We start from the raw sequence: 22,511 nt of genomic DNA on the forward strand, positions 1-22,511 counted from the left end.
ATTCCTTCTTTAAAAAGGTGTTCAAACTTCATTTCCAAATAATATAGCTCACATAATTGTTATTTCATTGATAACATTTAATTATATCTTTTTATTAAATTTAAGTGTTATCTTGTTTCCTGAGATGTTGGTTGTGATTATGGTTAATATTATGCAAATTAGCTAAACATACCTATTTTGGAGTAAAAAGGTTACCATCAGTGTTACAAAATACTATTTAAGAAAACACTGACAGACTTTTAGAACCGATAAAAACTGTTTGGTACATTTAAATAGATTTAAAACTTAAAAAATATTATTTTCTAATAAAATTTTGTCATTTTGTAACATTCTCATTAATATTCATGAATATGCAAATTAATTAATTAGCATAAAAATGTCACTTTTAAAGGCCAATGTCTTAGCTCCCTTTTGACACCATTTTTATTGTTTTATCACAAAAAGTGACCAAGATATGACTGATTATACTCTATATGGTCGTATTTTCCAAAAATGAACGGTTGCCATGGAAACAGTGAAATCTTATATAGTTCAAAAGAGTTTTTTCATGGGGACATTTTTTATTTCGAAAGGGTTGGTCCTGTCGAACAATTTGGTACCTATGAAAAAAAGTCTAGGGGTGGGGGGATGCATGGTAGACCCTATTGACCCCTACCTATTATTATTTGGCTTTCTATTTCATGGGATGATCTGGCAGGTATTGGTATTTGCTGGCTTGTACCAGAGATTTGGACTCTCTTCTCTTGGCAAGTGGAGGGATGGCGGTAGCGTCTTCCATGGCCTTAATGGGTATTGATTTCAGTGCTCCGGTGATGATCCCGAGCGCCTGATTTTGCACTTTGTCTAACCTCTGCTGATTTGTCTTAGCCGCTGTTATCCAAGCTGAGGAGCCATACTCTAGGATGGGTCTGATGGTCCCAAGGTATACTGTCTTGAGTATGTTTTCGTGTGCTCCCTAGTTTGTACCAGCAAGTTTCCGTAGAATGGGAAGCTTTTTTCGTGCCTTGCTTTCTGCATTGGTTAGATGTGCCTTCCATGTAAGGCGCCTGTCGAACGTTACTCCCAGATATGTTGCCTCCTCCACTTCTGCAAGTGGAGTGTCACAAATCCTAATATAGCCAGCATCTGTCTGCTTTGGTGACAGTGAAAACAGGGTTGTGCAGGACTTCTCAGTGTTGACTTGAACACACCATTCTTCTGCCCAGGCTGAAAGCCTGTCTGTGGCTTCTTGCATCCTTTAGTTAGCAGTTGTTGCATATTCCTCTGAGCATCAAAGCACCAAATCATCCGCATAGAGATTAGCTTTGACTCCTCTTGGAAGTTCAGCCACCAGATCATTGATGAAGAGAAGAAAGAGAGTAGGAGAGAGTATCCACCCATACATTGTCAAATGCTCTCTGAAGGTCTACCCATGTCACTAGAGTAACCATTTTTGCCTGAAAGGCATTTTTGATTTCTTGTGCAAGGTATGTTGTTTGATCCTCTGTTGACCGGAATGACCTGAAGCCAGCCTGTTGGTTGGCCAAGATATTGTTACTATCCAAGTACCACTTCTTGCGTTGGTTTATGATGCTTTCCATGGTCTTTCCCACTGTGCTGGTGACACTAATAGGGCGATAGCTGGATACTTTCTTTTTATCCTTTCCATGTTTTAGGACCTGTGGAAGTTTCCCCTCCTTCCAGCTCAGATTGAAAACATCTAGAAGTGTTTTCGTAGCAAAACTTCCCATATGGGTCAGCATCTCATTGGTGATGTGGTCTGGTCCTGGTGATTTCTTGGCCTTGAGCTTCTTCAGTGCTGTAAGTAGCTCATTTAGTGTGAGGCTTGATTCCATCACTTGTTCCTTGGACTTTTTGGATCTTCTCTCTCTTTCTTCCCTTCTAACTTCTCTTTGCCGTCCTCTGTTGACTGTGATGTTGCTTACTTTTTCGTAGTTTTCAGCAAACTTATTTGCGGCCTGTTTTCCAGTCAGCAGAGAACCATTTTCTTCTACAGATGTAGTGCCTCTTTCACTTCCGCCTTCATCATTCAATTGCCGTGTAAGTTTCCAAAGTTTTGTATTATCTCTTTCTAAATTGAGTGAGGCAGTTTTTTCTTTCCAGCTCTCTCGTCTGGCCTGGATCTTTGCTCTCAGAAACTTGGCCCTTACTTTTTGGAGTTTAATGTTGTTGGTTTGGGACGGTTGTGTTTCATCCTCTCGACTGGCTTCTGACAACTCCTCCTGAAGGCTCTCTAGATCCTTGTTCCAGTATGGCTTGTAATCTCTCCTGGAACCTCTAGGAATACATTTTTGGCTGCCTGGAGTAGGGCTGCATTGAAGTCCTTTGTGACTTTGTTGATGTCCCTGCCTTCAGTGCGGATCTGTCTGCAGGTTTCATCTGTAAGCTCTCTGTACTTTTTTCCAATCAGTCTTTTTGTAGTTCCAGCGAGGTAAACTTGGTTCCTGTATGGTTCTGTATTGCAAGGTGAGGTAAACAGGACGGTGATCGCTACCGCCTAGTTGCTGTCCTACTTCTCTTGCAATATTCTTGTGGATGTCTTCAGTGCAGAAACCAAGATCAGGAGTGGAAGTGGTGTGCCAACGTCTGGAATAGAAAGTGTCCTGGTCGTCGGGTTGTTGATCAGCAACAAGTTGTGATCATCTTGCCAGGACTCTACCTCTTCTCTCCTCCTGTCTATGTGGTCATATCCCCAGCTCTGTGGGTGGTTGTTGAAGTCGCCAATGACTAGGAAGTTTGAGTCCTGCACTGGGATCGTGTCAAGGGATAGAGGTTTGTCATTTGGGGAGTAGAGGTTAACTCCACATCTCTAAGTTTTAGGCGTAACACCTGATACTCGGAGTCATCCATGTGCACGGTGATCTGCGTTGCCGCTATGTTGTTTCTCACCAGTGTTAGGATTCCTCCCTTGCTCCTACCCAACCTGTCACAACGGAAGCACTGGTAGCCTGTAACCTTGAAGGTGTGTCTTTTGGATGCAGCAGACCTGAATGTCCTTATCAAACAAGATGTTCTCTAAGTCAATTTTCTTATTGAGGAGTCCTTCTGCATTCCAATGCATAACCTTGATATATAGATATTTATGTGGCTACACTTTTGTTCTGTCTATTGTTCCTTTAGCTACATAAAAGAACATGAGATCACAGAGTGATCTTGGCGCCCACCAATGTGCCATTTTTGAGTGTTTCAAATTTCAAGACTTATTGACTAGCTCAAGGTCAAATTTCATTTCCGTACACAACACTGTGCATGTGGTCCAAATTCGAAAGCTGTAGCTTGAGAAATGTGAAAGTAGGTCACTAGATCAAATTCAAAGACAAAGTTCTTTGTTAACAAAATTATGCAAGTGCATCACGTTTGAAGGCTGTAGTTTGAGAAATTTGAAAGTATGTCACTAGGTCAATCTTAAGGTCAAAGTTTATTTCGGTACACAAAACTATACAAGTGGTTCAAATTTGAAGGCTGTAGCTTGAGAAATGTGAAAGTAGGTCACTAGATCAAAATCAAGGTTGAATTACACTTCAGAACACAAATCTACGCATGTGGTCCAAATTTAAAGCCTGTACCTTCAAAAATATGAAAGTAGGTCACTATGTCAATGTCAAGGTCAAAGTTTGTTTCGGTACACAATCCTATGCATGTGGTCTAAATTTGAAGCCTGTAGCTACAGAAATGTGAAAGTAGGTCACTAGGTCAATCTTAAGGTCAAAGTTCATTTCGGTACACAAAACTATGCAAGTGGTCCAGATTTGAAGGCTATAGCTCGAGAAATGTGAAAGTAGGTCAGTAGGTCAAAATCAAGGTCAAATTTCATTTCGGAACACAGAACTATGCATGTGGTCCAAATTTGAAGCCTGTACCTTCAAAAATGTGAAAGTAGGTCACTAGGTCAATGTAAAGGTCAACGTTTTTTTCGGTACACAATACTATGCATGTGGTCCAAATTTGAAGGCTGTAGCTTGAGAAATGTGAAAGTAGGTCACTGGGTCAAAATCAAGGTCAAATTTCATTTCGGAACACGAAACTATGCATGTGGTCCAAATTTGAAGCATGTACCTTCAAAAATGTGAAAGTAGGTCACTAGGTCAATGTCAAGGTCAAAGTTTTTTTCAGTGCACAAAACTTTGCATGTGGTCCAAATTTGAAGGCTGTAGCTACAGAAATGTGAAAGTAGGTCACTAGGTCAAAATCAAGGTCAACTCATGTCAAGGTTCATCTTGCCACTCAAAACCATACAAGTGGTCCAAATTTGAATGTTGTAGGTTATTGACAAGAAGATTTTAAAAGCTTTTCCCTATATAAGTCTATATGAACCATGTGACCCCCAGGGCGAGGCCATATTTGACCCTAGGGGGATAATTTGAACAAACTTGGGGTAGAGAACCACTAGATGATGCTACATTACAAATGCCAAAGCCCTAGGCTTTGTGGTTTGGACAAGAAAATTTTCAAAGTTTTTCCCTATATAAGTCTATGTAAACCATGTGACCCCCGGGCGGGGCCATATTTAAACCTTGGGGGATAATTTGAACAATCTTGGTAGAAGACCACTAGATGATGTCACATACAAAATATCAAAGCCCTAGGCCTTGTGGTTTTGAATAAGAGGTTTTTCAAAGTTTTTCCCTATATAAGTCTATATAAACCATGTGACCCCCGGGGCGGGGCCATATTGCACCCCATGGAAAGAATTTGAATCATCTTGGTAGAGGACCACTAGATGATGCTTCATACTAAATATCAAAGCCCTAGGCTCTGTGGTTTTGGACAAGAAGATTTTCAAAGTTTTTCCCTATATAAATCTATGTGAATTATAGAAATAAACAAAGGACCATAACTCACCAAAAAATTGTCGAACTAGTCTGATTTTCAGGGGGACACAACTAGGGTACCAATACATTATTCTGACAAAGTTTGGTCAAAATACCCCTAGTAGTTTCTGAGGAGATGCGATAATGAGAAATTGTTAACGGACGGACGGAATGACGGACGGACCACGGACGCAGAGTGATTTGAATAGCCCACCATCATGATGATTGTGGGCTAAAAATAGCCACATAAAAGCTTACGGAATGAATGACATCAAAGAAAAAGTTACTTATTGTTCCTGTAGCCATCTAAGTATGCGAATGTAAGCTCGGACAGACGGACGGATGGACGGACAAGGTGGCGACTAAATGCTCCTCTCACCTTCGGGCAGATATACAGCAGGCTAATCAGCCCGAGATTTAAACCCATACCCAATTGTGCAGTCAAGAATGATGGACGAACAACACATGTATCTTAAATATTTTAATGAGTATATAAAATAAGCATTTCACACACACAAAACATAATTAGAAAATAATATACAATTAAGTCTACTTAGTTGAACCCACAAAATCCGTATTTCAAGTCAAGTATTTTGTAATTTAAACTTGTGTTCCTCGTACATTTACCGGGGTATAGTTAATTGCCAGTTCTAAAAGTACTACATGTATATTATTCATTAACAAGAGAACGTTATCAGTTTTGTTAAATATACTTTTCTAAAATTACTTAATCATGTTCAGCACACATGTAGAAAATATTTTTTACTGACATTCTATAATTATTCCCTTTCAGTACGGCTGGCATAAAGATGTATAAACCTCCAAAAAATGGTATTGACAGATGACATATCCCAAAGTTGATACCACTTTTCTTAAGTCGATAAATTCACATTTTTACCGAACCTAAAAGGTAACAAATGTTTTGCTATTAAATCTAACGACTCTCGAACTGAGTTGAGAAAAAAGTGTTAATCATATCCAAACATTAACAGCGTTTTGACATTTTTGACCCTGGTTTTGGTGTAAAACTTTGTAAGGCGTCACAATCTTATGACGTGAAAATGTTATGATATCAATGCAGGTCAAAAACATGATTTTGTGGCTCCGTCTACGTCTTGATACGACGTAAACCAATGGAAAAAAAGGACTATAAATATAGACTTAATAAAAATAATAACTATGTAAAAATCGCTATAATTCTAATACGGATAAGTATAATAATTATGCTGAATCTTTCTTACCCTAATGTTCCATATAAAATTTATGAATTGACACAAATAATTTGAGAAATTTCTTATGTACCAAATAAAAAATCCATTGAATTCTATATGACTTGAAGTACGTTTTTGTGAGCTCGTGTCGCGCGCACACACGCAAGCACGCATACACGCGCGCGCACACACACACACTGCAATATAGACAGGTTGAAATCTCAACAAAGGTATTGAAGGCCCTACTATTTTAGCTAAATTGTGCGAAAAATGCTATATTACATCAAAAATCTTACACGTTCTAGAATAAAATGAAAAGTTAAGGGTAGACAGGTACCTGTGTGAGATCTCAACATCTCTTAAAACACAGAATTATACGTATATGCAGTCAGACAAACAATTTATGCGTAAAACATTAAAACGTTTCAATTTATTTCCTAAAATTGGGCTCAGTGATTAGGCTTTCCGAGATTCGAGAATTAACTACAATTTCAAGTTTGTCGGGGAAAAAATGCTTGACTTCTTCACAGATAACAGATAAAGCTAAGAGATACATGCCAAAAGCAGTCATTCAAAAAAAAAAAAAAAAAAAAACGAAACTGAAAACATACTCTTGCTCATACTTATATGCGTTTGATACTTCAATGTTACAAGAAAGCAAATCTCCAAAAATGCAGATTTTTTCAAGGGAATGTAACTCAACTGAAAGGAGGCATGGCTGAGCTCAGTTGTTCGAAACTTTAACAGACTGTTAAACTAATCGCCTGTTAAATTTTGAGTCAAAATACTAGTTTTGATGGGAAACACTAGAAAGATGTTTCAATTTTTCTGTAAAGACGTTTTAGTGTTCATAACCCTTAAGCCATACATTTGTTTTTCTAAGTTTTCTAAAATGTCGAAATATTACTTTAAAAGATAATCGACTGTTAGCTTAATCAACTGTTAAAGTTTCGAACAACTTTGTTTTTGGCTAACAGTGTTTTATTTACATTTGTATAATCTTAATTTTTAGCAAATTTTCTTAAATGTTCTTTTGAACAGGTATTGTAAATGCAATATTTGGCCGAAGCGTATGGCGCTTCTTTCCTCATCTGAATAAAGCTTTCAAGAATTTCAAAAGAAAAAGAAAAAAGGACTGAATACTCTGCATCAAATAAATACATTAAGAATTTCTTTTTGAATAATACGGTGAGAATGTCTACAAAACTCAGTGATATACAGAAAATAAAAAATACATACTGCAATAATAGCTTGTAACTTTTTTTCACATGAATTTGACTACATTAGTTGTACAAAAATAGAACAGTTTAAATATCCACTTTCAGATGAGCGAAATAAGCAAATGTGCATACAAGTTAAGCCTTACCAGACCAGTGTTCCTTGATTCTGTACCAGTACTAACCTGCTCTCTGCAAGTAACAGTCATTTTTCCACATGAATCAGGGATGGAAGACGAATGATTTTTAGACATGTCTATCAAATCGTCATGGAGAACATCCGCCTCGCCCGGGGATCGAATTCACGACCTGCGACCCTCCCCAACTGAGCTAAACGGGCAGATTAGGAAATCACAAAGCTTTGGTAATTTAGTTCTATGGCGCACCGCGAAACAAAAATGATTTACTAATGACATTCACTTGTCAAGTGTAAATAAATTTACACTCGGTTGAAATGTTTGAAAACACTATATTAACATTGTACCTTTGGATGCTTGAAGTGTTAAAACCCTTCAGAAAATAATTAACATTAAAACAGTAATTATTCGTCGCTATATTTTTGGCAGCAAAAAGCTCAAATGGCCTAAGTCGCTCACCTGAAGAGGACTTGAACCTTTTGACATTGCTTCTGCCAAGTTCAGTGAACATCCATTTAGTTTATTAAAAGTAATCTGAAGCTTTTTTCTTTTTCTTTTGCTGTGACGCCCCAAAATGCATAACCAATACATCAAATATGAGAGAGGTCCAACCAAGGGTGCAATAGACCAGGTTTGATCCGTAAAGATCATGAGCACGAATTGTTTAAACATTTTATGACAGCTCCTATCTTTAGTCAAGCGTAAACATTTAGATAAAATTTAAAAAGTTTTATCCAAGGATACAACAGACCAAAATTAGCGGAAATGTCTCATACAGTTCATGAGAAATTGTTTAAAGCCTTTTCTACTTTTAATTCTGGTTGCCTCTAATAAACTGGGCCGTCTGAACAAAATAGAGTATAATCCAAGGATGCTGTGATATGGAAAAGGCTGCATACAGAAAACATTTTCGCACTATCAAAACCTGACTCTTGATATAGATCACTAATTATATTTTCAATGTATAAGTACAGTAATGTTTACATTAATGATGATTTGGTGGTAGGCTGCTGTTCAAAATTAATTCAAATAATGATATAATTATGTATCCTGAAAACGCTTGATAAAACGACGTTTCAAAGTTCAAAAAGGGCTCGGGAAGAAAAAAGTCTGACATGGAAGTCTCTATACTATATGCAGTTATGCATTTCTGCTTCATGTTGGTGAAATATACCGAGTTTCATTTGAATAGAATAAAATTGTAGGGGAGTTGAGTATACAAGTGTGACCGACGAACTTACGGACGTACAGATCAAACAGTACATGCCTTCCTGGCTTTTGAAACCGAGGACATTAATATGTAAGAATTAAACAATGATATCAGTACAAATACATGAAATGTAGAGTAAATTTATGAGAAAATTATCAAACTCATATTCATACCACATTTACTTCTTAGACATAACCACTTCGAATCAAACACATTCCTCCTAACAAAAATAAATTGAACAAACTCTCATCAGTAATAATAAAACATGTATGATTACCACATAACCCATCTCCTCACTGACATAAAGTTGGGATAACTCATATTTAAGATAATATTCTTCAAGTATAGATCGTAATATGTGCCTTTAAGAAACCTGAACGAATGCAAGTACCATATTCATCGAAATATTTCAAAACCATTCAAATAGTGTTAACACAAACGATCTACATGAAAATCAGTATTTAAGTATTTTGTTACCAGCCAAACTATGGAATCGTTTTAAAACTACTGTAAAAATTAATTGCCAATTTCTTTCGAAGTCGAAAGGCCGAAAGAAACGACACAATGGACATTTTTCTGGGCAATTATAAATCTATACTACAAATTGCTTTATATTTGTGTTATTATGTAACAGATATAAAAATAAAAATGTATTAGCTTTTTTAGTCTATGTCATAAACGGACTTACTCACAGCGCTTAAGTAAGAATGAGATCACCTGTACACGGTATTTATGTATACTCTTTGATATGATCTTTTAGCAAAATACAACAGTAATGATTTGAAAAAAGAAAAAGATAAAATTCAGCCTTCTGTAAAGGTGTTAACAAATATCTTGTTTTCTATCATTCGGTTATTTTTAAATGCCCGATATATACATTTTGATAAAGATTATCTAATTTTAAAGTAAATGTCGTAATTCATTTTATAGAACTGTCTCAGTCTGCCTGTGCACACTATTTTGACGTTATTGCATATTAATTGGAATCAGATAGTTGAAATCGTTCAACTTTCCTAAAGGTATGTATTAAGATCTATATTTGATAAATACCCCTTAAACATAACTTATTCCTGATACAAAAATCAAAAAGCAAAGTATAGATTGGACATACATTCATCCATCAACAAACAAACATCACTTTCTTCCTGGTATACACAATATCATATCACAACTCACACCATTATGTCCATCTTAAAAAAAACTGAATGCCCCCATATATTTAATGGTTCTTAATTAAAACGAAATACGATAAAAGTCTACAATAAATCCAGCATTCTATAACAAAGAGATAAGACAGGTCTAAAGAAAAAGAAGTAGAAGAAGAACTTGCATACCAATAAACTTTATGAATTGAGGAGATGGGAATAACAGTAAGGTGCTGGAAAATAACTGCCATCCAAATGTTTTGTTGGTTAGTGTCTTATTTTCAAATCTGATTAGCAATGATAAAAGAACAACTGTAAATTGGTGTAATATATATAAAGTTTTGAGAAAGCAACCTGAGTATATTACTATCATATTCAATGTCTTTGTATAAAAATAGTTAGAATAATATATATCTTCAGAATCTAATCATTATATTAATATATAAAATGGAAAATAATAATATTCTTTCAAAAACTTTAATAAACACGTACTCTAAGTGGAACAAAAACGTTTGAATGGCAGTTTGAAAGATTGAATGATGCAGCAGCTTCTTGCATTCGAATAAAGTATCATTCAACATGTATTTACAATATAAACAGAGTACAGATTATATTTCAAAACATTTCCACTATTACTATAAAATCAGCAGAATGAGATAAAGATTTCTCAGACTTTCACTAAAAGGACCTTGTTGTATTGAGTTTTCGTTAACTTCTGACTATATATTCTTACATTATGTCCTGTAAAAATAACCATTGTGTTTAAGCGTGTATACCCCAAATGATAGACTGGGCTCCTATTTAGCTATACAGTCATCATATGAATGTTCAGGCAATCAGTCAAAGTATTCTCAGCCTATTGATTTGAATCTTTAGGATGCAAGATCCATGCCTTAAGATAAAAACAATAAGAGCTCCACCAAGCGGGGCAATATACGCCCGACGGGTATATCAGAGGAGGACGGAAGCAATATTTTTAAAAAAAACCCTTGTTTTTCAGGGAGGTGTTGGGATTGGGTGGGCGGAAGCAGAGTGTGTGTGTGTGTGTGTGTGTGTGTGTTTGCGGTGGTGATGACAAGATACGAAAGGGCAAGAAACTAAACGAATTATATATATATATATTGTGTGTGTGTGGGGTGGGGGGGGGGGGAAGGGGGTTAACTGGGAGTGTAATGTAAATTGTTACAGTATGCACATTGTCTCATCACCACCTGCCTATATTCCAAGCTTCAAGTCAATACTTTTGATATTTTAAGTAATGCTCTGGACACGAAATATGATGGGCGGATATGACCTTGCTGTGACCTTGAACTTTGACCTACCATTCTGGTTCATGCACTCTGCACATAGTCTCATCACCACCTACTTACATCCGAAGTCAATACCTTGCATGCTTAATAATTAGTTACGCTGCGGACACTAAATATGATGAACAGATTTGACCTTTGAGCTCAGTCTGTGGCCTGGACATTAAACCTGCAAACGGGGTTCGTGTTATCTGCACATTGTCTCATCACTACCTACGTACATGCCAAGTTTGAAGTCGATACCTTGAACGGTTAATAAGCTATGCTCCGGACATGAAATAAAACGGACAAATTGACATTTGAGCTCAATTTATGACCTTGACCTTTGACTTACACGCCCGGTTTTAATGCTCTGTATATTGTCTCATCGCCACCTATCTACAAGTCAAGTTTGAAGTCAATACCTTGCATGATTATTTAGTTACGGTCCAGGAACAAAATATGGACAGTTTTGACCTTTGAGCTCAATTTGTGACCTTGACTTTTGACCTTGAGCCGGTTAAAGCGCTCTGCACGTCGTCTCACCACCATCTACCTACATGCTTAGTTTAAAGTCAATACCTTAAATGGTTATAAAGTTATGCTCTGGACACAAAGACGGACAGACAGACGCACGCGCCATCACACGATTCGTCCATTCCTCCCCCCCCCCCAATGACTTATTTTATGACAGAAAATAACGTCAGTCACATGCAAATAATCATATTTTTCAAGTTTGATTTATACCAGGCCGAGTCAATCTGTTTTAAATCATATTTGTACTAGTACACATCGCTTTTATGTGCACTTTTGTAAATAACTACTGGAATACAAATATATATACTTGCATTACTTTCTATTAATAATTACTGAAAATATATTTTCTGTCTTAAAAATTTCTTTCCATTTGATATCGAATTCTTTTCCAAAAACAGTGGTTACTAAATACTGAGAAATCAGTATCTCATTTAATGCAAACAACTTATATACATGAGTAATATATCATACATGTTACACGCAAGTTATTATCAAAAGTTCTGTTCATAAAGCAATCGAATATGAGGCTTACACATAGTAAAGCTCTTTTACAACCATCAAATCTCATCGATTAGGGAATGCTGAAAATCAAGGTTTGTATAGTTTTGTCTTACATACGATGTCATTATAAATGACCAACGATTAATCTACGCTTCTTCCTGACCAGTTATGGGCCTTGCTCCCTCTCCTCTTCTTGATTTGTGCAAGAAAACCACATTCTCCCCGGAATAGTGTGCATCTGAAATAAAAAGTAGGTACAATGTATATAAGACTCTTATTACCAGTTATGGCATTATAATATAAACGCTCAGGTTAGCTCATTATGTAGAACACAGGAGACTGTAACTCAATAAGTCCCGGCATCCATCGCTTGGCGTACTTATTTGTCTGTTGCAGACGCCACTAGTACATAATCATGGAAACCTAGTAAGGTTAAATGACTACATATTACGTAAACCATAAAGAAACAATATCAACATATGGGAATTATGAATAAGTAAGAAATTCTTACTCAGGTCCATTGTTCGTTTGTCCTTTAAGGGCAATACCATGTTACATGTATCCACATCTTCAGCAGAATTAATCGATGCTTCACCTTCACTCTTTCTCTGGGTCGGATCATGTACATCTGTCTGGGCGGATTGGACATCGGACAGTAATGTTGCTTGTTCTTGTGATGAAGCATCCTTAAAACGGTGCAGAAATGTAAACATTGTGGATATTGTGAATGTCTGGACAACAATTTTATAATTTACCATAATTTAACAGAAAACACAGGGATGAAAAGTCTTTTAAAAGTCTCTTTAAATATGATTTGAAAACCTTATGGCAACACGATCTATGTTCATATGCTCATGCTCAGAACGAATCGAAATTCTGCAACGTATCCAACCCGTTGGTCCGAACGGAGTCTTGGTCGGTATAGGTATTAACTTTAAAAACCAAATGCGAAATCAAACTAATATCGCGTTTGGCAATTATTTCAGATATTTAATGAAACGAACACATTAAGTAAATGCTTATGTTTCAGAACATAATGTAGAATGGGATTTTAAGTAAGAGGAAAAAGGAATAGAAATTATCGTATTATCACGGCCTTACACAGAATAAAAGACAGAACCTTACCATTCCGCTTTCTTCAACCGGCATTTTGTCAAAGTCTAGTCCAATGGGTGCTAGGGTTTTTGGCAGAGTAACTTCCGAAGGGACTGGTGTCAGCGGACGCTTCTTTTGCTTTTTGTACATGCACCATACAATACCGAATATAAGAAGACCGCAAAAAACGCAAAAAACGCCAATAACGACAGCTACCACCACCTCTTTATTGTCTTCTATAACAGTGTCTACTTCCGCAACTGGTGACATACTCGGTTTCTGTTCCAGATCTTCTTTACTGGACGTCCGTCGTATAACTGAAAATATAATAATCCAATGAAATAATAATATGTCTCTATCTGTAAATGTTAACTTAAAGATATATTACACCCAAATTCATCTTTTAACTTATTCCTCATTACCGAAAAACGAAACAAAAATTATCCAAAATGCCAATGCAAAAGAAAACATTTCTATTTTTTGGGAAAAGAACAAATACCTTTCATCTTCTGATTGATTATATCCTTATCCTATTATTCTATAACTATACAACAATAGTAAACTTACACGGACATCGTGTTTCACAGGTTTTTGTTCGCTTTGTTAGATCATCGCCACAAGGAACGGAACAGTTTTTGCACCTAGAACCTTTCTTCAGACTGTACATATCCGTGTCACAGTAGAATCTGGAATCTAAAACATAACGAAGATATTGAATAATTAAGAAATTCACTCAAGATGAGTCAACAGGTTATAGATACAAAGTACTGAAGCTATGAAGTGACTAGTATGCGTATTATCTAGATACCAGATACTACCTCTTAGATACCTGATACTATCTCCTAGATACCAAGTACTACCTCTTAGATACCAGATACTATCTCCTAGATACCAGATACTATCTCCCAGATACCTGATACTATCTCCCAGATACCAGATACTACCTCCTAGATACCAGATACTATCTCCCAGATACCTGATACTATCTCCCAGATACCAGATACTACCTCCTAGATACCAAGTACTACCTCTTAGATACCTGATACTATCTCCTAGATACCAGATACTATCTCCCAGATACCTGATACTATCTCCCAGATACCAGATACTACCTCCTAGATACCAGATACTATCTCCCAGATACCTGATACTATCTCCCAGATACCTGATACTATCTCCAAGATACCAGATACTATCTCCCAGATACCTGATACTATCTCCCAGATACCTGATACTATCTCCCAGATACCAGATACTATCTCCCAGATACCTGATACTATCTCCCAGATACCTGATACTATCTCCCAGATACCTGATACTCTCTCCCAGATACCAGATACTACCTCCCAGATACCAGATACTATCTCCCAGATACCTGATACTATCTCCCAGATACCTGATACTATCTCCCAGATACCAAATACTACCTCCTAGATACCAGATACTATCTCCCAGATACCTGATACTATCTACCAGATACCAGATACTACCTCCTAGATACCAAGTACTACCTCTTAGATACCTGATACTATCTCCTAGATACCAGATACTATCTCCCAGATACCTGATACTATCTCCCAGATACCAGATACTACCTCCTAGATACCAGATACTATCTCCCAGATACCTGATACTATCTCCAAGATACCAGATACTACCTCCTAGATACCAAGTACTACCTCTTAGATACCTGATACTATCTCCTAGATACCAGATACTATCTCCCAGATACCAGATACTACCTCCTAGATACCAAATACTACCTCTTAGATACCTGATACTATCTCCTAGATACCAGATACTATCTCCTAGATACCAGATACTACCTCTTAGATACCTGATACTATCTCCTAGATACCAAATACTATCTCCTAGATACCAAGTACTATCTCCCAGATACCAGATACTATCTCCCAGATACCAGATACTATCTCCTAGATACCAAGTACTATCTCCTAGATACCAGATACTATCTCCCAGATACCAGATACTATCTCCCAGATACCAGATACTATCTCCTAGATACCAGATACTATCTCTCAGATACCAGTTACTATCTCCTAGATACCAGATACTATCTCTCAGTTACCAGATACTATCTCTCAGATACCAGATACTATCTCCTAGTTACCAGATACTACCTTCCAGATACCAGATAATTTCTCCCTGATACCAGATACTATCTCCCAGATACAATCTCCTAGATACCAGGTACTATCTCCTATATACCAGATACAACCTCCCAGATACCAAATACTATTTCCCTGATACCAGATACTACCTCCCAGATACCAGATACTATCTCCCTGATATCAGATACTATCTCCCAGATACCAGATACTATTTCCAAGATACCAGATAGTACCTTCCTATTACCAGATACCACCTTCCAGATACTATATCACAGATATCAGACACTACCTCCAAGATACCAGATACTATCGCCCTGATACCAGATACAATCTCTTAGATATAAGATATTACGTCCCAGATACCAGATACTTTCGCTGATGCCAGATACCATATGCTATTTCCCTGATAACAGATACTATCTCCCAGATGCCAGATACTATTTCCCAGATTCAATATACTATTTCTCTGATAACAATACTACTTCCCAGATGCAAGATATTATTTCCAAGATACCAGGTACTATCTCCCAGATATAATTTCCCAGATACTACCTGCAAGATACCAGATACAATTTCCCAGATACTAGATACTATTTCCTAAATACTATATTTCCCAGATACTATCTTCCAGATACCAGATACTACCTCCGAGATACCAGATACTATCTTCTTGATACAAGATACTATTTCCCAGATACCAGATACTATACCAGATACAATTTCCCAGATACCATCTTCCAGATACTATTTCCCAGATACCAGATACTACCTCCCAGATGCCAGATACTACCTCACAGATGCCATATATCATTTCCCAATTACCAGATACTATCTCCCTGATACCAGATACTATCTCCTAGATACCAGATACTATCGCCAATATATCAGATACTATCTCCTGTATACAAGATACTACCTCCCAGATATCAGGTACTATTTCCCAGATATCAGATACTATTTCCCGGATACCAAATACTACCTCCCAGATGCCATATATCATTTCTCAAATACCAGATACTATCTCCCTGATATCAGATACTATCTCCCAGATACCAGATACTATTTCCAAGATACCAGATAGTACCTTCCTATTACCAGATACCACCTTCCAGATACTATATCGCAGATATCAGATACTACCTCCAAGATACCAGATACAATCTCCTAGATAAAAGATACTACCTCCCAGATACCAGATACTATTTCCCTGATACAAGATACTATTTCCCTGATACCAGATACTACCTCACAGATGCCAGATATTATTTCCCAGATGCCATATATCATTTCCCAATTACCAGATACTATCTCCCTGATACCAGATACTATCTCCTAGATACCAGATACTATCGCCAATATATCAGATACTATCTCCTGTATACAAGATACTACCTCCCAGATATCAGGTACTATTTCCCAGATATCAGATACTATTTCCCGGATACCAAATACTACCTCCCAGATGCCATATATCATTTCCCAAATACCAGATACTATCTCCCTGATACCAGATACTATCTCCTAGATAAAAGATACTATCGCCCTTATACCAGATACAATCTCCTAGATAAAAGATACTACCTCCCAGATACAAGATACTATTTCCCAGATACAAGATACTATTTCCCTGATACCAGATACTACCTCACAGATGCCAGATATTATTTCCCAGATGCCATATATCATTTCCCAATTACCAGATACTATCTCCCTGATACCAGATACTATCTCCTAGATACCAGATACTATCGCCAATATATCAGATACTATCTCCTGTATACAAGATACTACCTCCCAGATATCAGGTACTATTTCCCAGATATCAGATACTATTTCCCGGATACCAAATACTACCTCCCAGATGCCATATATCATTTCCCAAATACCAGATACTATCTCCCTGATATCAGATACTATCTCCCAGATACCAGATACTATTTCCAAGATACCAGATAGTACCTTCCTATTACCAGATACCACCTTCCAGATACTATATCGCAGATATCAGATACTACCTCCAAGATACCAGATACTATCGCCCTGATACCAGATACTATCGCTGATGCCAGATACCATATGCTATTTCCCTGATAACAGATACTACCTCCCAGATGCCAGATATTATTTCCCAGATACCAGGTCCTATCTCCCAGATACTAGTACTTCCTTCCAGATACCAGATACAATTTCCCAGATACGAGATACTATCTCCTAAATACCAGATACTATTTCCCAGATACTATCTTCCAGATACTAGATACTACCTCCCAGATACCAGATACTATCTTCCTGATATAAGATAATATTTCCTAGATACCAGATATTATCTCCTAGATACCAGATACTATTTCCCAGATACCATCTTCCAGATACTACCTCCCAGATACCAGATACTATTTCCCAGACACAAGATACTACCTCCCAGATGGCAGATATTATTTCCCAATTACCAGATACTATCTCCCTGATACTAGATACTATCTCCTAGATACCACATACTATCGCCCAGATATCATATACTATCGCCCAGATATCATATACTATCGCCCTGATACCAGATACTATCTCCCAGATACCAGATACTACCTCCCAGATGCCAGATATTATTTCCCAGATGCCAGATATCATTTCCCAATTACCAGATACTATCTCCCTGATACCAGATACTATCTCCTAGATACCACATACTATCGCCCAGATATCATATACTATCTCCTACATACCAGATACTACCTCCCAGATATCAGGTACTATTTCCAAGATTCCAGATATTATTTCCTAGATACCAGATACTACTATCTCCTAGATACTATCTATCTCTCAGATACCAGATACTATCTCCCAGATACCAGATACTATCTCCAAGATACCAGATACTATCTCCCAGATACCAAATACTTTCTCCCTGATACCAGATATCATCTCCTTGATATCATATTCTATCTCCTATATACCAGATACTACCTCCGAGTTAACAGATATTATTTCCCTGGTACCAGATACTACCTCCGATATGCCAGATATTATTTCCCAGATATCAGATACTATCTCCCTGATACCAGATACTATCTCAGAGATACCAGATACTATTTCCAAGAAAACAGATACTACCTCCCTAATACCAGATACCACCTTCCAGGTACTACCTCCCAGATACCAGATACTTTCTCCTAGATACTATCGCCCTGATACCAGATACAATCTCCTAGATACAAAACTCTACCTCCCAGATACCAGATACTATCTCTGATACCAGATACCATCTCCTAGATACCAGATACTATTTCCCAGATACCATATACTACCTCCCAGATGCCAGATATTATTTCAAAGATACCAGATACTATTTCCAATTTCCCAGATACCAGATACAATTTACTAGATACCAGATACTGGTATCTTCCTGATACAAGATACTGTTTCCCAGATACCAGATACTATCTCCCAGATACCAGATACTACCTCCCAGATACCAGATACTATTTCCTAGATACCAGATACTATCTCTCAGATACCACTAGACCACGAGACACTCACTCGTTCCTGCGAGTTAGTATCTTTTGACCACGAGATAAAAAAAGTACGCACACTTGCCACCCTAAAGGTTTGCTTCATGAATCTTACAGAAGTTGAATATAAAAGCCATAGTACCGGAAACAAAGTTTACAGATTAAACCGTAATTTTACAAGTAGGTAAATGTTTTTAAAAATAGAAGTCTTTTGTCGTTTTAGTCAGGGAAATTAAATTTGTATTACCGGTTACTAGTAGTTATTTCCATAGCGCAAAAATTTAAGTTCGATTCCCTTCAATGAAGCTATCATTTTATAGACGGTTAAGGGTATTCAGAAGGAATAGTGGACGAAAACAAGAGCTGTCACTATTGGTGACAAATGCCCCCGAAGCGTGCCCAAGAATGCTACAGTTGTCTGCCAGAAATATGCCAGAAATTTTAGGTATGAATTATTTTGTGACCTTGACTTTGACCTGATAGACCCGGGCCATAAATGCGACATATCTTCTCAATATGGTTAAAATATCTGTCAAATTATTTTCAAATCCCCTGATAAATGGCAGAGTTATGGACCAGGCAAGAAACAGACCATGTTAACCTTTGACTTCAAAGTGTGACCTTGACCTTGGAGCTAGGGGTCTGGGTCTTGGGCATGACACATCATCTCATTATAGGGAACATTTAGCATAAGTAATTTTAAAATCCCTGTATCGATGGCAGAGTTATGGACCGGACAAGAAACAGACAATGTTAACCTTTGACTTCTAAGTGTGACCTTGACCGTAGAGCTAGGGGTCTATGTCTTGTGCAGGACATGTCGTCTTATTATGGGGAACATTTAAACCAAGTAATTTCAAAATCCCTTCATGGATGGCAGAGTTATAGACTGGGCACGGAAAGACCCTGTTAACCTTTGACCTCTAAGTGTGACCTTGACCTTGGAGCAAGGGTCTGGGTTTTGCGCTTGACATGTCGTCTCATTATGGTGAACATGTATGCCAAGTTATTTCAAAATCCCTTTATGGATGGCAGAGTTACAGCCCGGAAGAGAATTTACACGGACGCACGCACGTACTGACGGACGGACAGTGCGATTTTAATATGCCCACCTTCGGGGGCATAATAAAAACTACTGCAACGACATATTTTACATTTCATTGCAGTTACTTAACAGTCGATTCTACTTTGAAGTGACGCAATTTTCATGATTTTGCTAAATCTCTGTATCGTTTCGTAAGAATATCACTTGACTATAATTGTATTGCTATAAAATATCATATTTTAAATTTTACCACATACAAAGTGAGGTAGCATGTTCTCAACTGGACGATTTATCACGTTTTCGCGACTTAACAATTTTTCAAATTGTGTTTATCAAGTTTATCAATTACATATATTATAAAAGGATGTAATTCAATAAAACCACGGTACACGGGGACCTCTTTTTCTCTTTTCAGTTATGAATGGTGGATCTATTTCATGAAAACATATCAAATATCTCTTTAAATTCGTCTCTGACAATACGTTTTATATTGATTCTAAAGAATTCTTAAATAAAATAAATATGTTATTCTAGACTCACCACACGCTAGCTGTTCCAGTATTCTGACAGTGACCGCTTCAAGTTCATCCTTGTTTCTAACGAGGTACAGATGATCCTCGCGACTTGCTGTGGAGTTGTAGATATTCGGAATAGAAGACCCAAATACCACAACAAAGGTCTTCTTTTTAGCAAGTAAACTAGGAAGAGCGTCTAGTTTGCTTGTGTCACTGACTAGTAAAATTACCATTTCTGCTCTAGATTTATACTGATTGACGGAATATCTTGCATTTAATTCATTGCTTAAGGCTAGGGCAGATAGAGTGTCACCAAACTGTTTCACTTCTTTGCGAATGGACCATTTTTTTACCCAGCTTAAATCAAGACCTGTTTTGTTAAATGAAACAAGCTCGACTACTTGATCACCTAGTGAGTTAACGAAGATAGTGGATTCGTTGGGAACTCCCGAAGTAATGTTCTTCGCTAAATGGTCCATCTGATTTTCTATGTCCACATCCACGTTGGATGTGCCATCTCTGAAAATACTCAATTTCACGGGCTCGAAACTGCATTCTGAAAAATAAAAAATAGAAAAAAAGACTGATAATAAAAAAAAAACATTTTTTTTTTCAGAACATTACTCATCACGTCTATTTTATGGATGAGATCAAGATCACATTGATCATACCTGGCATGCAAGTCCTGTCACATGTCATGTATTTTTATCATGCTGCAATATCCTGACAGTAGACAGTAGACTTGGCAACTTCATTTTGAAAAGAAGCAAAATCAGAATACTGTCTATTTATGTATCATTTATCAGCCCTAATTCGGCGAAATCGTTTTAGCAACTCATACCTCTGTCTAAACTAAATGATAACGTTTTGTCATACAGACAAACACTGCATGTACATCGGGTAGAAAATGTAGTATCTACTGTTTAAAGTTTTAAATGTTGTCTATGGTTCGGCCAATTTTTTGATCTCATTTTCAAACATGATATTATTTTCTAAGATCTGACCTAACGCACTACTGGCGACTCTAAGATCACACAGAAGGCCAGTCTTATTTAAGTTTATCCAGATTTATTTTATGCTAACTAATGAAATACTGTATTCTATCAGTTAAATATTTTCATATTTCATCACTCACTGTGAAAATATGAAATCTATATTTTCACACTGTGAGAGATATAGCTCCACCCCCTCATTACATTGTATATGAATTTTAAATTATTTGCTTAAAACAGGATGAAAATTGTAGTCGCACTTTGTTCCTTATAGTTTATTTCTCGAGTCAAATTATTTTACTTAAAGAGAATTTCATAACGTTATGCAACAAAAAATAAAATAAAATGGAACTTTATGTTGCATGCGTCTTTATAACGTCACAGCACTTCTGACGTCATGTCTGTTTACGCGCACCTGTTTCCCGCGCTGAGATTAAAAATAGTTGCAAAATGCAAATCTCAACGTTATTTAGCATAAAATAAAAAGAAAATCTGTTTGTTTTCGTGAATATGGAATATATCTCACCTCGAAGTTAGAAGATTTTCACATTTTCAATATTAAAAATTTTCTCACTTCTCAGTGAGATATATTCCATATTCACTCAAAACAAACAAACATCCTCTATATCTCATCACTCACACTGTGAAAATATGAAATCTATATTTTCACATTGTGAGAGATATAGCTCCGCCCCCTCATACATTGTGTATGAATTTTAAATTATTTGCTTAAAACAGGATGAAAATTGTAGTCGCACTTTGTTCTTTATAGTATATTTCTCGATTCAAATTATTTTATTTAATCAGAATTTCATAACGTTTTGAGGCAAAAAATAAAATAAAATGGAACTTTATGTTGTGTGCGTCTTTCTAATGTCACAACACGGCTGACGTCATGTCTGTTTACGCGCGGCTGTTTCCCGCGCTGAGATTAAAAAAATACATGTTGTAGTTGCAAAATGCACATCTCAACATAATTGAGCATAAAATTCCTAATTTCATGAAGACAACCTTTCTTATTAATACCGTGTAAATAGCTTAGGAATTGTGATACCTACGACAAAATATTGATGATGATGATGATGATGATGATGATATTGTGTAGCATCATTCAATGATGATTTTTATGCTGATATAACCTTTGTAAATGTTTTTGTTTGTTTTACAA

General features: G+C 36.8%; 1 protein-coding gene across 3 annotated transcripts in view; it reads right to left on the reverse strand.

Annotated features, from left to right (window-relative positions):
- Nucleotides 1-5,279: 5,279 nt before the first annotated feature.
- The window catches only part of LOC128551963 (uncharacterized), a 40,570-nt gene continuing 23,338 nt past the window's right edge, over nt 5,280-22,511 (reverse strand). For 2 of the 3 annotated variants that reach the window (XM_053532932.1, XM_053532933.1), the window contains exons 2-6: nt 20,377-20,907; nt 13,718-13,843; nt 13,181-13,467; nt 12,567-12,741; nt 5,280-12,293 (exon numbers count right to left, since the gene is read on the reverse strand). In XM_053532932.1, the coding sequence (XP_053388907.1) occupies nt 12,202-12,293; nt 12,567-12,741; nt 13,181-13,467; nt 13,718-13,843; nt 20,377-20,907 (1,211 nt within the window). In that variant the 3' untranslated portion in view covers nt 5,280-12,201. Of the gene's footprint in view, nt 12,294-12,566; nt 12,742-13,175; nt 13,468-13,717; nt 13,844-20,376; nt 20,908-22,511 lie in introns of all 3 variants that reach the window. The other variant, XM_053532934.1, reaches the window with a different exon arrangement.

Source organism: Mercenaria mercenaria, unplaced genomic scaffold, assembly GCF_021730395.1.
Source record: "Mercenaria mercenaria strain notata unplaced genomic scaffold, MADL_Memer_1 contig_1868, whole genome shotgun sequence".
Lineage (NCBI taxonomy): Eukaryota > Metazoa > Mollusca > Bivalvia > Venerida > Veneridae > Mercenaria > Mercenaria mercenaria.